Genomic DNA, 17233 nt, shown 5'->3' with positions numbered 1-17233 from the left:
TTTAGTTTAGAGCATTTCGTGGAATTTCATGATTTGTGGTACATTTTTTAATGCGGCAATGAATTGGAGAAATTTGCAGTGTGCACAGTGTGTGGGAGTTTATTTTACTTTTATTCAGATATTATCCTCTCAGAGCAAATGTGGGCAGACCTGTTGGGTCGTCCTCACAGTGATTTAACTTATTTTAAATTTATTTAACCAATATTAAACCAAACAGGTCACTTGAGAGCAAATTCGTATTTACAAGGACGGCCTGAAATATTTTAACCCCCCCCCCCCCCCCCCGCCCCCCTCCCCAGGGTTTTCGTGGTGAAAAGGGGAGGGAAGGACCCCCGGGGCCAGATGGTAAGCCTGTGAGTACTTGCTGATATTTCATACACCCTGTCCTCTCTAAGGCACAATAACACGCATGTGTACCTGCCATTGGCTTGTACACAGCAGCTGTCGCAAAATGGCTGCTTTTGAGTCCAGCACCACCCCGTCAGTTATAATCCCGCCTTGCAGACTGAACTGAAATTACCCTTAAAGGTCTTTAATTACCATTAAGAAATTAAGGAGAATGCCGGATTTGTAAAATGATGTTATTGGTGGGGCTTTGGGGGGGGGGGGGGCATTATCTCATTGTTATGTTCTGTATTAAGAAGCACTCTGTTTAATTTTCAATACTTCAGAAAAACTTTCAGAAGGCGCTTGCAGTGAAATTGCTTTTTTCGAGCAGTGTGCTTTCTTTTGATAAAGACGCTAATGCATGCGCTCTCCATGCATGGCTTTGCCTATGTTTAACGGGGCTAATATAAACATAAGTGGATGGAGCCGATCTTATCTTTCAAGTGCCAATCTCTCACCGTCTGTATTTTACTGTCTGCCGAGTTTTTCTTTTGATTAGTTCAGAGTAAATTACTGCTGGGAGGTCTTACTTTGAAGGCAAAACAGGTGAGAAGAAGAAGAAGAAGAAGAAGAAGAAGAAAAAAGAACCATGTTGGGCACTGCAGTTCAAACACAACGGGCGTTATCTATGCCTTTCTCATACAAAATGTATGACTACTTTCATATCCCATGGTCATTTTACCTGCACAAATCCATAAATACATACTTTATTGTCCTCCCAGGAGAGAATTGTCTTCACAGTTTGTATCACACATAGCGATAAGTACACAGGAAAACAGTATTCCTCCATGCCCGCACCAGGGACTTACATACACAGGCAGTTACAGACATACATATATACATGTGTTGTAAACAATGTTCCTCTGGGAAGCCTGTTGAGAGCTGTTATGGCAGAAGGAGCAACGCTAAAGTGTCGTTTTCGATAAAATAAGGACCTGCATCTGAGGCCTGGTGGCGGTAGAGTGAAAAACAAATTGGGGGGTGTTTGGGATGGGGTGCTATGGTGAACTGACGGGGTGTTTGGGATGGGGTGCTATGGTGAACTGAGGGGGTGGTTGGGGTGGGATGCTATGGTGAATTGAGGGGGTGTTTGGGGTGAGGTGTGTTATGGTGAACTGAGATGGTGTTTGGCGGGTGTGTGTTATGGTGAACTGAGGGGGTGGTTGGGGTGGGATGCTATGGTGAATTGAGGGGGTGTTTGGGGTGAGGTGTGTTATGGTGAACTGAGGGGGTGGTTGGGGTGGGATGCTATGGTGAATTGAGGGGGTGGTTGGGGTGGGGTGGTACGGTGAATTGAGGGAGTGTTTGGGATGGGGTGCTGTGGTGAACTGAGATGGTGTTTGGCGGGTGTGTGTTATGGTGAACTGAGGGGGTGATTGGGGTGTGGTGGTATGGTGAACTGAGGGGGTGGTTGGGGTGGGGTGTTATAGTGAATTGAGATGGTGTTTGGGGTGAGGTGCTATGGTGAACTGAGGGGGTGGTTGGGGTGGGGTGGTACGGTGAATTGAGGGAGTGTTTGGGTGGGGTGCTATGGTGAATTCAGGGGGTGGGGTGCTCATGCAATCCATTGATTTTTATCTCATCTCATCTCATCGAAAGGGCAAACTGGGAACGCATGGAATTCCAGGATCACCGGGGTTGACCGGACCGAAGGTGAGAGACACGACCACGGTCGACCTCCAGAGCCGACCCATTGCGCTGCGGTCACCGCAGGCCTGAGCGTGAGACCAGGCCTGCGCCCTCATCGTCTGGATGGGACATGCCGAAAATCTGACACGGCTCCACACGGTGTAACGTCCAGTGTTAAATCAACTCAGACAGAGTACGCGTGAGTCCAAATGGGACTGCATCTACAGTGTAAGAGCTGATTTAACACTGAACCTTTTACTGTGTAGCCATTTGTGCCGCCCCAATGCAAAATTATAGAGGGGGTGACGTTGCAAAAAGCTTAGCTTGTTTTTAATTACTTTTTGCTTGGCAAGTGAAACTGTCTTACCCCATTGCCAAATCTTCAAAATTGGTAGAACTCTCACCACAGTGGCAATTTTTTTTGTCTTTCTGAGCAAAAAAATATAATAGAAATAAGATTTTAAGTGTATATATGAACTTGTTAAGATTGAATTATTTTCAGTTTTTTGCTGTGCCATTGTGGACCGGTGGGGAGGGTGGTAAATTGCAGTCATGGCCTGGGGGGGTGGGTATGGGGGTCGGGGAGGACACTGTGATTGCAAACGGCACCTGTGGTTAAAAAAAAAATCACTGCAGCCGAAAGGGCGCTTGTACTGAACGCGGTGTGTTTAGGTCTTTGTCTTCTCCTTGCGTTCAGGGTGAAGCGGGACGGCCTGGGTCCAAGGGACAGCCCGGCCAGAAGGGGCCCAAAGTGAGTACCGAATGATGTCACGTATGATGTCACACATACGATGTCACACATTATAGTAACGCTAAATAAGTGTATAACCATAACCAGGAACAAGTATGACGAAACCCCTAGAGAGAAGTACCGGTCCAAGTACAGGGAACAACCGCATAGTTCAACTTGGACCCTGATGGTTAAACTGATTAACACTAACAACGAGAACGGCAACAACGCAATCTATGGAAAAATAAAAATAAATAAAAATACAAGTAGTATTTCCGGCCATCTAATCCAGGGTGACTCAAATTGCTCCTGTATCATCTACCATATCTTTCAAGCTAAAATCTTTCAGCTCTATAATTTAGTGGAGTGATTTTGTTTGGGCCGTGGGTTGAGGTAGGTTTGGCCCAGGTGGGATGTAAGAGTACCTGGTTATAAGCTCAGTGCTGGTTCCATAGCACCACAGTAACTCTCATCGTCTTGAGGCTCTTTACCAACACTTTCAGAAAAAAAGGTACAAAAAAGTTCCTATAAAGGTACAAAAGCTTTTCACTGAGGCATTACCATATAGGTAAATTAAATTGCACACCTAGTTAGAAATACACAATTCATTTGTACCTTGTTTGCCTGTAAAAGGGACTTATTACTACCCAGATAGAACAGTATTGTACTTTCAGGGTACATTTGGGAAATTTGTTCTTTTAAGTGCAAAAATTAATTGTACATTTATTTCTGAGAGTGTTGCTGCACATTGGGCTGCTGTGTGTTTCCTTATATGTCTGCATTCAAACTTGTATACTGCAAGTAACTGTTTCTCATAATTAGTGAACCCCACTTCATTAGATTCACAAAGCCAATGTCAATCATGTGAGTGTGAGGAGCTGATTGGGCGCCAGGTTGTGTGACTCATCGTGTGTTCCGTGTTCAGGGGGACAGAGGGGAACGGGGCGTTCCTGGGAAAGCCGGACCTCCGGGCCCCATGGTGAGACCTCGACAGCGACCGCCATGTTGGGCACTATCCACCGCGATCCGCTGCAATCCGCCACCTCCCAGGCTCGCCGCCGCGTGCGGGTCTCCTCCATTACATTACATTACATTACAGGCATTTAGCAGACGCTCTTATCCAGAGCGACTTACACAACTTTTACTTAGCATTTTACATTGTATCCATTTATACAGCTGGATATATATACTGAAGCAATGCAGGTTAAGTACCTTGCTCAAGGGTACAACGGCAGTGTCCTTACCCGGGAATCGAACCTGCGACCTTTCGGTTACAAGCCCAGTTCCTTAGCCACTGTCCTCCGCGACGCTCTCTCTCTCTCTCTCTCTCTCTCTCTCTCTCTCTCTCTCTCTCTCTCACTCTCTCTCTCACTCTCTTTCTCTCCCTCTCCCCCTCTCTCTCCCCCTCTCTCTCTCTCACTCTCTTTCTCTCCCTCTCCCCCTCTCTCTCCCTCTCTCTCTCTCTCACTCTCTTTCTCTCCCTCTCCCTCTCCCTCTCCCTCTCTCTCTCTCTCTCTCTCTCTCTCTCACTCTCTTTCTCTCCCTCTCCCCCTCTCTCTCCCTCTCTCTCTCTCTCTCTCTCTCCCTCTCTCACGCCCTGAGACTTTACCGCCCGCCGCTCAGCAGCGAAGTCACAGCCCGCCCGCGCTCGGGGCGTGACTGTACCTCTGATCACAGGTCTTAGGCTCGCCCGCTAAACTTTGCACCGGGCTGCATTCTGAGGTCTGTGAACTGGGCCCTCATCCTCATCAAAGCTTTGGCTGCCGCTGATGTGCATTCGCACAGCATACAAACTTTAAAAAAAAAAATAAATGTCCAAACAATGTCAGATAAGAAATTTTAAATTCACGACTCTGGCCTTTAGTGCCTAGACCTAGGCCTTAAGATACCCAACATTTCGAGGGCTTTTGAAGTGGCTATTAGCCACCAGCGTCCGATGTCGGGAGTCTTAGATAAATCAAGCTCCCATCCAATAAAAAACTTCTATTTCAGTTGGTAATTGTAGTGGCACATTTGTCTTATCACAAGGGAGGCCAGTGCTATAGAAACTATATATAGCTGAAAGGTTAAAACTGACTAGAGACCAGCAGAAACCCTCTTAAAACATGAATTTAAATTGTAATAATTGCTATACAAATTAATAAACCGGGTTTGTTTCTTCTCTCACTTCTCTCTCAAACTTGAGCAAACATTGCTTCCCTTGCATTCTTTGACTAGCTGTTGCTAGTTGTTAAGAGGTTGGGCTAATACCCACAATCCTCCGGGTTCAGTTGGTAGGGTACAAGTCATGTGATGCATTGCCTTTCTGTCGCATCAACTGGCTTTGATTTAAGAAGGTGCAATAGCAATAAATAAATAAATAAAAAATACATTGCCCATTTGACACTGGGGCAATGGCTACATAAAAAAGTAGAGCTAAGTCGAGCTGAAAGGTCTGTTCTTGCCCACAGTAATTTTTATGTTATTAGGTTCTTGGGTTTATACCGCAAGAGTTGTACCACAACACTGAGGTAAATGAAATGGAATAGAATGCAATGGAGTGGGCCCCTTTGTGAACACTGGTGTTGCCTGTTTTGTCTGTTGAAGGGACCCGATTGGTCGCGGTTTAACGTGGATGGAAAGGGGATAACATGGAAAAAGGTAAGCCAAGTAAAACCTTTTTAAAACATTTATAATCCTTTTAGGGTAAAAAAAAAAAAAAGATAATTTCCTTCTCACTGTAAAGCACGTGGAGGTCCGGAGAGGAAAACTGCTGTTTAAATGCAGTGTATTAATATTAGATAACAACTGCTATTTTACAGATTGTTATCCCAAAAAAGAAATTTTGAAAATGTCTACTCATGATGAGATGAAAAGCTGTTGTGTTTCGGATTGTTAAATTCGATCTCGACAAAAATGTGTTCAATTTAAAAAAGGCAGACAAGGTCACTCCTGAACACAAAGCATGTACTCTATTCATCTGTAAGAACACAATTTACAAGTTAAAACTTTCAAAATGTTACACTGCACTTTGAGACTAAACAATCACGGTTGGAAAAGTAATGCTACCTTTTCTCCTACGATCATTCATATAACTTGACCACAGGAGCTCGTGTAGCTAAGCAGATGAAGAGTAAGATGAGAAAGAAACATGAAATTGCCTAAGTTTGTGGAGCTGTGTGAAGCTCTAACTGAATTCTTTGTGACTGTATGAGGCCGCAGGGTACGAACGTGTTGTGAACAGTAGTGTTTGTGAGCATTGTGATTCTGTGGCCATTATGTTCACTTCTGTGGGGAATCGTGAGTCCTGTTGGGAAGCCTTGGGTTCCAAACTCTCTGAGCCGTACAGGCATAAATCTGCATAACCTGACCATAATCCCAGCCAAAACAAATAATAAAAATGCAATCGGGGTCAATTTGTAGCATCTCAGTATCTCAAACCTTGCAATAGCTATATTAAGCTGATGTTACATAAATGTTAGATGCGAATGTGTTTGGTGTTCATTTAAACGATTTAACTGTAATTATTTTTCTAAAACTTCCAGGGAGGTCAAGATGGTATAGGGGCACCTGGGCCACCTGGACAACCTGGAGTGCAGGTAAGAGCAGTGTGTGTGTGTGTGTGTGCTTGTGAAAGCGTGTTCAAACTGTGTATGTGTGTATGTGTGTGTGTGTGTGTGTGAGTATGTGTGTGTGTGGGTGTGTGCGCGTGTGTGTATGTGTGTACACTGTGCGAGTAGCTGTGCAGGTGTTATTATTATTATTATTATTATTATTATTATTTGGCATGAAGAAGAGGCTGAATGTTGAGTGAGTTTTCTCATCTCATCCTGAATCCAGGGGTTGCCTGGTCTTCCTGGGAACGATGGGCCGGCTGGGCCTATGGGACCGAAGGTAAGACTCAACTCTATCCCTCTCCGAAACACCGAAACACTGGAAAATACTCCCCCTTAGCGGTTGCACAGAATCCCTCTGTGCACATATAAACTGTACGGCCCAATCAAAACACGCACTAAAACCGAAACGGTATATTAAAAAAAAAAACCTAAAAAGTGTACCGTCCCTTTAAGAGCACAATTTTCATAGATTTCTAATTTCGGTCTAGATGTATCCTCCATGGCAGGGGCGTAGATGGCGGGGTGGGGTGGGGGGGATACGTTCCCCCCAGTTTCATAGGGACCCCTATCCGCCCCCCCCGGATCGGGGTAGTTGTATAAGCTTAAAAGTTGAGACCTTTTTTTCCTCACAGTTTGGTCCCCTCCCCACTTCAAAAATCTCCCCTGCACCCCTGCTCCATGGTGAAATGTTCCTCAAAGCCACTCATGCTAGAGCTCGTGTCATGATAGAACAGCAGCGTGGAATGTGTTTCTGTCATTTGGAAAAGAACGTGAAAGATACTGCCGAAGTGTTCCTGTTTATTTTTTTCTGATTTGCTTTTGAAAGGACGACGGGGTCAAAACAACCAAAACTGAAGTCACTTTCGAACGGTTCGTCTGAATAGACGAAGTGAAAGATTTTCTGGGCCGAAGGACATTCACTATCTCTCTCAGTCAATATATATTTTCAGCAAGATATAAAACGAAAAAATTACAGACATTTTCTTTTACTCTTATAAAGGACCTTGCTGCCATTGCAGCAATGAGACCTTTTCATTATATAAAAAGCTGATGAATAGATTTGGATGTTAAAGCAGCATGCAGTCCTCTCTCTCTTGAGAAATCTGCAAGGTTTCTGCGTCAGAGTTTTGATTTTAAACCACAGGAAGCAATATCAGCCAGTTCAGACATGCAACAAGTAACATTTCTCCCACATTTTATTTTATTCACAGGGTAAATCTTTCTCTCTGTGTAGTCATTTAAATCTGTAGTTAGTTTTGACAGGGGAATTTTCAGTGTAGCCAAAAAAATAAAATAAATAAATAACTAAATAAGGAAATTCTAACAACTCTATACCAATTAGATCTAGACTGAAGAATTAATTGAAGCAAAAGAAAAACAAACAAACAAGAATAATAAAATAAAAAAAACATCTGAGATTAGGACATTTACTAAGATGTCGCTTGAGCTGAATTATGGAATTGAATTTTGATTTTAACGAGGACCTATAAGCTATTGCTTCCATGCTTGTTTAGATCCTGTGTGTCAGGATGCAAGATCCCCACTCGCTGCAGAAGTTCTTCATTCAGGCAGGAGAAAAAGGCATTAATCACGCCCACAGTGTGGGGAATCTTTTTTTTTCCTCCCCCGAGCACTCCCTGGGGAGACTGTAACAGCGGGTTTACAGCAGCTGATTGCATACTGTATCTGTGGCCGGCTTGTTTGCCGGGGGGATCAGACGACAGGAGGCTTTTCATCTCTCCACTGCTGAGAGACTCAAAGGAATAATCTTCACTCCTGACAGTGGTAGTGAAGGGACAGGATCAATACCTCACCTGGGAACCAGTCTAAATGGGGGGGGGGGGGGGGGGGGGGGGGGGGCGATTTAACACTTCAAGGATTGGTTTTTTGGGATGTTTTTTTTAATTTTTTTAATGCCATTTTGTAATTTCACTGAAATCTTGGTTTGCCCTATAAAATTGGCATTTTCTCAGTGCTTTACATTACATTACATTACATTATAGGCATTTAGCAGACGCTCTTATCCAGAGCGACGTACAACAAGTGCATAGGTTTCATGATGTAGAGGCGCAAAAGAAACACTAGAGTGAAGTAAGGATCGTAGTGCCAGAAGTGACCACATCGATCAGGACTCCAACCCTGTAGAGTAAGCTTGTTCAGCAAGCAAGAATCCTACCAAGTACAAACTAGCACTGGAATCACACCTAATCATACAAAAACAATCCTGCCAGATACACTAACATAATCAAATTATCCTAGCTAGGTACAGTGCTGCTCTACACACTATGCAAGTATTTCTTTTAAGCCACGGTCATTGTGCGATGTCTTTTATTTCCTCCAAAATTTTAAGTCGGTGTTCTAGAACTCCATTCCTTTCAGTCATCTGCGGCGATTGTGACATCACCAGTAGAATCTTCAGTTACGAGCATTCTATTTTAATCACATATTTGTGATCTCACACCTTAAAGGGTTAAATACAGTACAGTCATTAAAAAATAGGCCATAAAAGGACTGAAGTCACATGCCCACTTACAGTAAGGATGACATATCAGTGCCAAGGTGAACAAAACGGAGGAAATATTTGAATGCTGTGGACGGGCAACGAACACAGCATGGGGTGTGCTGCCACGTGATCCAGGTCGAGATCAGAAAGCATACCGTGGACCCGCTTAGCCCTTATCAAAGCTGAAGCTGAAGGGCTACGTGTAAAATATTCAGCTATTGATCTACTGCATGTGTGATATCACATCCATTCCTAACCATAGTACAGGGGTGCGCAGTCGTATCAGAGAAGGGCCAGTATGGGTGCAGGTTCTTCGTTTTGGCCCAGCACCAAGACACCCGATTCTACTGTTTAACTAATCGTGGTCTTGAGTCAAGACCTTGCTAAGTAGAATCAGGTGTCCTGATGCTGGGCCAGAGCAAAAACCTGCACCTACCTACACCCTTTTCGGATAAGGCTGCAGGCCCCTGCCCTGGTCTAACCTTTCTTCGGGGCGGTTGAATAACAACATTGCCTTTGAGTGGAGGCGCAACTGCTCTATTTTCATCCTGTTTTCTTTATTTGAAACAGGCTTTTAAAAAGAAAAAAAAAATCTTTAGATTAAAAGACAGGAGCTATGCCAGAGCCCCATATAAACTGGGAGTGAAACCCCTCATTCTGAGCCAAAACCCCCATCCGCTGTTCCTTCCCAGCGCTGGCTGATCATCGTAGCCACTGAGGGGGGGTTTGATGTGGCTCAGGAGATGGAAGCGGCTTTATTAGCAATGTGCAGGAGACAGGGCCAAGAAACCGTAATCACACACACAGACACACACACACACAGCACACACATGCACACACACACTCACACACTGTACACACACACATGCACACCATTCACACACTCACACACTGTACACACACACATGCACACACACACTCACACACTGTACACACACACATGCACACCATTCATACACTCACACACTGTACACACACACATGCACACCATTCATACGCTCACACACTGTACACACACACACACACACACACAGCACACACATGCACACACACATTCACACACTGTACTCACACACATGCACACCATTCATACACTCACACACTGTACACACACACATGCACACCATTCACACACACACACACACACACACGCACACACACACATGCGTGCACGCACAGACACTATATAGTTGTACTGTACATGTTACATTCATAAGTGAAGATGTGCCCAGCGTTGGTCGTGATATCTGAATATGGGGGCATTAATTGCTGTCAAGGCATTGCAGTGGATTAAAGGCATTGTAGTAGAGTTCAAGCATAAAATTTACCATAACATGAATGAAATGCATGTATGCTTTGCAGTGAAGTCTCATAAAGACTAGCGAAAAAAATGGAACTGCACTCATGGAAATAATTTGAGCGCTGAGAGGTATAATTATTCCTGTTGTAATTTCAAAGTGCCTGGTGTGAGGTCCTACAGTTACAGCCCTCCAGGGAGGCTGTTCCTACCCTCAGGAAGAACAATGCAAAACATAACACATCACACACCCAGGCTCATTACCTTTCAAGTGTGTGTGTGTGTGTGTGTGTGTGTGTGTGTGTGTGAGTGTGTCTGTGTTGTGTGTGTGTGTGTGTGTGTGTGTGTGTGTGTGAGTGTGTCTGTGTGTGTGTGTGGGTGTGTGTGAGTGTGTCTGTGTAGGTGTGTGTGTGTGTGTGGGTGTGTGAGTGCGTGTGTGTGCGTGTGTGTGTGCTGTGAGTGTGTATGAGTGTGTGTGAGCCTGTGTGTGTCTGTGTGTACGTGTGTGTATGTGTGTGTAGGTGTGTGTGTGTACGTGTGTGATTGTCCATATGCATGTGTGTGAGTGTGTGTGTGTGTTTGTGTAAACGCATGTGTGTGTTTATGTATGTGTGTGAGTGCACATGTGTGTGTTCATGGATGTGTGTAGGTATGCATGTGTATAGTATATTTCTGCTGGTGCAATAACAGAAAGCCATACATACAGACAGACTAACTCAAACAGCAAAGGCCACAGCAAATTACGGTTAGGATATAATGAACCAACCTCTCCTGCTCTTTCTGAAGAAATATCAAAATATGTACCTTTTGCTTTGGTATAACCATGAAAGGAGTATGTTTATTCTCTATATTTGTAGTCAACACATATTTTCCAGACCATGTGCTTGATTTTATTTTATTTCTTAAATTTTGCCTGGAAAGGGATTGTTCCATTCTGCTAAGCGATTAACAAGCAGATAAATATAAAACACATTTCACTTTGAAAAACACCTAACAGTACATCTTAACAACAACATCCCTTTTCCTTGGAGCATTGCTTTCAGATTAAAAATGTTATAAACCACTTATAATATTTACAAATATTTATGTGAACAAATGCAACGTTTGTACTCGGTAGCGTGTAGCCCAGCTAAGCTCAAAATAAACGGGAGATGCTAAATGCTAAACCGTGGAGTGCTTTCAGATTGTTTACTAGCCTTTTGCGCTAGGGACCGTGAGCTAGACGACCAGATGCCATTGCACACACGTTTTGTGACTTTTTTGTTATCAGCATTCTGCCACCCAGCCAAAAACAATCAAAACAACAGTTCCAAACCAGGATTCACGATTAATGCATATGTTGTTACAGTCATCTTATAAAAATGGAACACTAACATGAATACTAACATAACATAACATAACATAATGACGAGGAAAGGCCATTCAGCCCAACAACGCTCGCCATTTTCCTGACTAAATTAGTGCTCTGATTACCTACAGACGAGTATATAACACCGTATCAAGCCTTGTCTAGAAAATCCCCAGAGTTTCTGCCTCTACTACGTGACCTGGCAGGCTATTCCACACATTGACTACTCTCTGATTGAAAAAATTCTTCCTAATGTCTGTACAGAATTTATCGTTTGCTAATCCACTTATGTCCCCTCGTTCTACTAACAGAACTCAACCTGAAGAATTTCTTGTAGTTCACTTTGTTGATCCCCTTTATGAATTTAAAAGCCTCAATTAAATCACCCCTGAGTCTCCTTTTACTACACTAGGTACTGTTAGCTTTGCTAATGTTTGCTTGTCAAGTGCTTGCGCATGCAGATATGTAAACAGTAGGACAGAGTGTTATGTTAATGACACATCGCGTGTATGTATGTGACTGAAATCACTGGTGCCATTGTGCAAAGACAACAAATACTGTTGAAAACCCTGTCGAATACTGTTGAAAGGTGTTTTCACGATACATCAACAGTGGCTTGGACATGGTCATCTATATATAACTGCCGACTTGTCGTTTCGTAGCTCACAAGCTGAAATAATTTGTAGAAAGAATTCACCGAGGTATTTCTCAGTGTAATCTGAGCTCCTGATCATAGAGCTCGCCCTCTTGTACAGTATGTGGTTCTCATGGCTTTGATTTGCACATGTTCTGTCCACATTCGCACTCAGATAACTGCTAGCGGTGGTCTGCACTCAGATTACTGCTAGCGGTGGTTTGCACTCAGATTACTGCTAGCGGTGGTCTGCACTCAGATAACTGCTAGCGGTGGTTTGCACTCAGATTACTGCTAGCGGTGGTTTGCACTCAGATTACTGCTAGCGGTGGTTTGCACTCAGATTACTGCTAGCAGTGGTTTGCACTCAGATTACTGCTAGCGGTGGTTTGCACTCAGATTACTGCTAGCGGTGGTTTGCACTCAGATTACTGCTAGCGGTGGTTTGCACTCAGATTACTGCTAGCAGTGGTTTGCACTCAGATTACTGCTAGCGGTGGTCTGCACTCAGATTACTGCTAGCGGTGGTTTGCACTCAGATAACTGCTAGTGGTGGTCTGCACTCAGATCACTGCTAGTGGAGGTCTGCACTCAGATTACTGCTAGCGGTGGTCTGCACTCAGATTACTGCTAGCAGTGGTTTGCACTCAGATTACTGCTAGCGGTGGTCTGCACTCAGATTACTGCTAGCGGTGGTTTGCACTCAGATAACTGCTAGTGGTGGTCTGCACTCAGATTACTGCTAGTGGTGGTTTGCACTCAGATTACTGCTAGCGGTGGTCTGCACTCAGATAACTGCTAGCGGTGGTTTGCACTCAGATTACTGCTAGCGGTGGTTTGCACTCAGATTACTGCTAGCGGTGGTTTGCACTCAGATTACTGCTAGCGGTGGTTTGCACTCAGATTACTGCTAGCGGTGGTTTGCACTCAGATTACTGCTAGCAGTGGTTTGCACTCAGATTACTGCTAGCGGTGGTCTGCACTCAGATTACTGCTAGCGGTGGTTTGCACTCAGATAACTGCTAGTGGTGGTCTGCACTCAGATCACTGCTAGTGGAGGTCTGCACTCAGATTACTGCTAGCGGTGGTCTGCACTCAGATTACTGCTAGCAGTGGTTTGCACTCAGATTACTGCTAGCGGTGGTCTGCACTCAGATTACTGCTAGCGGTGGTTTGCACTCAGATAACTGCTAGTGGTGGTCTGCACTCAGATTACTGCTAGTGGTGGTTTGCACTCAGATTACTGCTAGCGGTGGTTTGCACTCAGATTACTGCTAGCGGTGGTCTGCACTCAGATCACTGCTAGCGGTGGTCTGCACTCACCCATTCTATTCCATTCCATTACAGGCATTTAGCAGATGCTCTTATCTAGAGCGACTTACACAACTTTTTTTGGCTGGACCGCAACAGCGGGGCCAGCCCCACAAACGCGAATGTCTGTGACTGAGTGACTGAGCGACTGAGTGATGAAGTTACACCATTGGTCGGCTGAGTTATGAAGTTACACCATTGGTCGGCCGGATCACGTGTGTTAGGTCCAGCCATATACTAAGTTTCCTAGTCTTGCTTTTTTTTTTTACATAGCATTTACATTGCATCCATTGCATGCAGCTGGATATATACTGAAGCAAGGCAGGTTAAGTACCTTGCTCAAGCATACAAGGGCAGTGTCCCACCTGGGAATCGATCCTGTGACCTTTGGGTTACAAGACCAGCGCCTTACCCATTGTACTACACTGTCGCCCATTCCCTTCGTTCCAAGCATAAGGACCGGCCTAAAATGCAAACTAGGGACAGCATGAGCTAATGCTAGCACACGTTAATGGCCACAGAGAACCACAGCCAGGGGTAATGAAGCGTGGGGGAAAAGCGATTATTATCGCAGACCCTGCCTTTCATGCGACAAGAATAACATCGCTATGCTCAGGTGGGAGAGGCTGAGGTCTCGAGATGCAGAACGAGATATTAGCGCGACATCACTTCCTGAGTTAGGGGTGTTGAATTTGTAAATACCCCAGCTGTGTAAATACATTAGCGCGCTGAACGTGCCCCCCCAGAGGTCACCTGGGCGTCTGTTGGCGCGAATGTCGTAATGCGTAGTGTAATCACGGACAGTGTCACCGTGGAAACCCGCTGTGATTGAGCTACCTTGTTTTCCCGCCAAAATCAATGTTTACTTTTTTTTTTTTGTAACTAACAACCAGGCAGCAAAAAATTAAGATAAATTGACTTCTCTTGGCAACCACATTTGAAAGTGCTGGGGAAGTAAATATTTCACCCTTGTGTTATAAATACACAAATAATGGGATCTGTGTGAATTTGGTCCTTTGGTTCTGGTTGAAAGTATACTGTAATCCAGTGGAAGTTTTTGGCTGAATGTACTCTACCAGGCTCAGTTAGCCTGCATGCTTGGTGTGTCCGTCAAAATGCTTGTGTTTGTCCTTTCTGGGGTTGTTTTTCATAGATTTATTTTTACTTGGGAGCTTAGCCAGCAATTTAAACATTCATAGTAAACGCGACCCAGATGGCAAGCGACTCTGGGCTGAATCTGTGCCGATTCCAGCCGGACGGTGCTGACTTTCGGCTCAGATCCGGCCCAGAGTCGCTTGCTACCTGGGTAATTATGCTACGTTATAATATGCGAGTGTTAATTTTCAGGGAACATCCCCAGTAGATTATCCCCCAGTATCCCCTTTAAATCATTTTCACTGGCAAATTACGGAAAAGTCTGAGGCAATTACAAAAGTTGTAAATTATTCAAAGACATTTTATTCTCAAAGTTAAACTTTTATCAGTACGTGATGTAACCTGAAATAGGTCCTCACGGGGTGAGGTATCCCTCACTTGGGTCAATGGAAGTAATACAGTGAGTGAGTGTTCCTGCAAATTAAATCCCCTGATCCGTGAACATTAAACCCGTCGGTTAAATTTCAAAAACTGTGCACAGAATGTTAAGTTTCACTCTATCCGTTTTCTGTACATCACAAGCTCTTGGTTTTTTTTTTTCTTTTTCTTTTTTTACTGCAGTATTTAAGTGGTCTGTTTGCAAAGTCTGCATGTGTGTTTTTCTGATTACCAGCAGCCAAAACCATAGGCAGCATGTGCACAACATCTGCATGAAAAAAAAAAAAAAACCCCATGATTTTTTTCAGCCGAAAAACCCTGCGAAATAGAACATCTGAAAACATGCATCTTTTGGTAAAAGGCCATTTTTTCATCTATGGTTAGTGCTCGTGCCGTTGGTTTAAAAGCATTAAAAAAATATGTAATGATTGAACCATAAAGTAAAAATAACTACAGTGAGTATGAAAAATGTGTGTGATCCATTACAGGTCTGACCTATACTTCTTTTGTCTGATGTCAGGCATCCACAAAGACCAAAAACTTGTCACTCCCCCCCCACCCCCCCGCGATTAAAGACTAATGACGTTTTTATGCGCTCATGCAGACGTTTTCTTATTTAAATTACAGGCCTCTTTGCTTGTATGCTTTTTATACATTCAGGAAGGCAAACCACTTCAGAAGATAGCAGATTTGTGGCAGAGGCCATCAATGTGTGGTTCTCCTTGCTTAAACACGGCATTGTTTGAACATGCTTAAGTTTGAACCAACAAGTTTTTAACGGCAAAACTCGGCGGAAGTATCTTAACGTTGCACGTACAAAAGGGATTTTTTAAAATGTATTTTAACATTGCAATATGAACCAATACATGTTCTAACAATGTTAACTTATGTGCTGCATTAAAGATGTTGCAAAGAAGTTGAAGGGAGGCACTCTAGCTGAAAAGTGTATTGTGAAATGCCACCAGGCTGGCCAGTGGAGGATGGGCTCCCCCTCTATAGCCGGGCTCCTCTCGAGATTTCCTCCCATTGGGGAATTTCTGCTCACCACAATTTCAGGTTTTCTCCCAACTGGCAGTAAAAAAATAAGAATAAATAATGGACTTGCTATATGGGGGTTCAGGTCTGGTGTTTGTTCTGTTTGCTCTTTTTTGCTCTGTCGCTTGCCCTGCTACTCTGTAAAGTGTCTTTGTGGCAGTTCTCTAGTCTATTATACAGTGCGATACAAAGTAAAGTTGAATTTAATTGAATTGAAATGGAAATAAATGTGTCCATTTGAACACAGTGTTTTTCTATCAAAATGATATGCGTCCTGATTTGACTTGATATTACCATGATAATAAAGGCCTTTTTTCACAGTTGGAACTCATGTGGGATCATACAAATACATTGTAGGAATAATACCTCCATTTATTATGCCCTCCCATCTTAAATAATGTTTTTATTTTGGAAAAATTCTACAAATATGACACCGCCATGAAACCAGCAGTCTTCTTCTCTGCTGCCCCTAGTGGTTGTGTGGGGTAACTTGCCAGTCTGAGGAAGTTCACTTTTTTTTTGTCAGCAGCAGAAACAAAAAATTAAACCTCTTCTTCTAATGCATATATTGCATGTTTCACAAAGCTGTGTACATCAAGTGTTACATTGTATTTTTGTGAGCTTAGTTCATTGGGTGTAAAAGATGACAATATTTATGTTCCTCGACCAAAAGTCAGCAAGCTAAAATACTCTTTGACTAATAAACTGTTGATACACTATGGTTTGTGAATTTCATTGATTTTATTTTATTTATTAGGGGTTTGAAGTGACAGAACTAATCTCAGTGTGTGCTGTGTGCTCTGTTTCAGGGCGATAAAGGAGACACTGGGCTTCCTGGGATTGATGGACAGCCTGGGGTTCCTGTAAGTCAGCATTTTCTGTGGCAATATATTGATGATAAAACAGAGGCCTCTCCGTTTTCCAAGGCTGCGTTACTTTTTGTTCATTCGCAATCTATTCAGTTTAGGACATCCCAAATTTTAATTTAAATTAATTTATTTTATTTCAAAGCCTTTGAACAGGTTCTCTGGACACCAGGTAAAGGGAATCCGTTAACAATTTCACATCGAAATTCATGTGTGAATACTACAAATCCGAGCACAAAAATATCTAATTTAAATCTATTTAAAAAAAAATACCGTGTACCTTTTATTGGGAAGCCTTCCATTTGGTGAGGTGGGACTGCAAAATAGTTTGAATTTAAAGTCTTGTAGATGAATCTTAGTCTCG

At 43.4% G+C, this 17233-nt stretch overlaps 1 protein-coding gene across 1 annotated transcript in view; it reads left to right on the top strand.

The window, feature by feature from the left end:
* si:ch211-106n13.3 (vWFA and Collagen domain-containing protein) overlaps nucleotides 1–17233 on the top strand; it is a 42234-nt gene that overhangs the window by 5805 nt on the left and 19196 nt on the right. Inside the window, exons 9-13 of the mRNA XM_035429322.1 lie at nucleotides 2714–2767; nucleotides 3672–3725; nucleotides 5333–5386; nucleotides 6566–6619; nucleotides 16813–16866. Coding sequence (XP_035285213.1) covers nucleotides 2714–2767; nucleotides 3672–3725; nucleotides 5333–5386; nucleotides 6566–6619; nucleotides 16813–16866 — 270 coding nt within the window. The remainder of the gene's footprint in view (nucleotides 1–2713; nucleotides 2768–3671; nucleotides 3726–5332; nucleotides 5387–6565; nucleotides 6620–16812; nucleotides 16867–17233) is intronic.

Source organism: Anguilla anguilla, chromosome 8 (assembly GCF_013347855.1).
Source record: "Anguilla anguilla isolate fAngAng1 chromosome 8, fAngAng1.pri, whole genome shotgun sequence".
Taxonomy (NCBI): Eukaryota; Metazoa; Chordata; class Actinopteri; order Anguilliformes; family Anguillidae; genus Anguilla; species Anguilla anguilla.
This window is presented reverse-complemented; position numbering and strand designations above follow the sequence as displayed.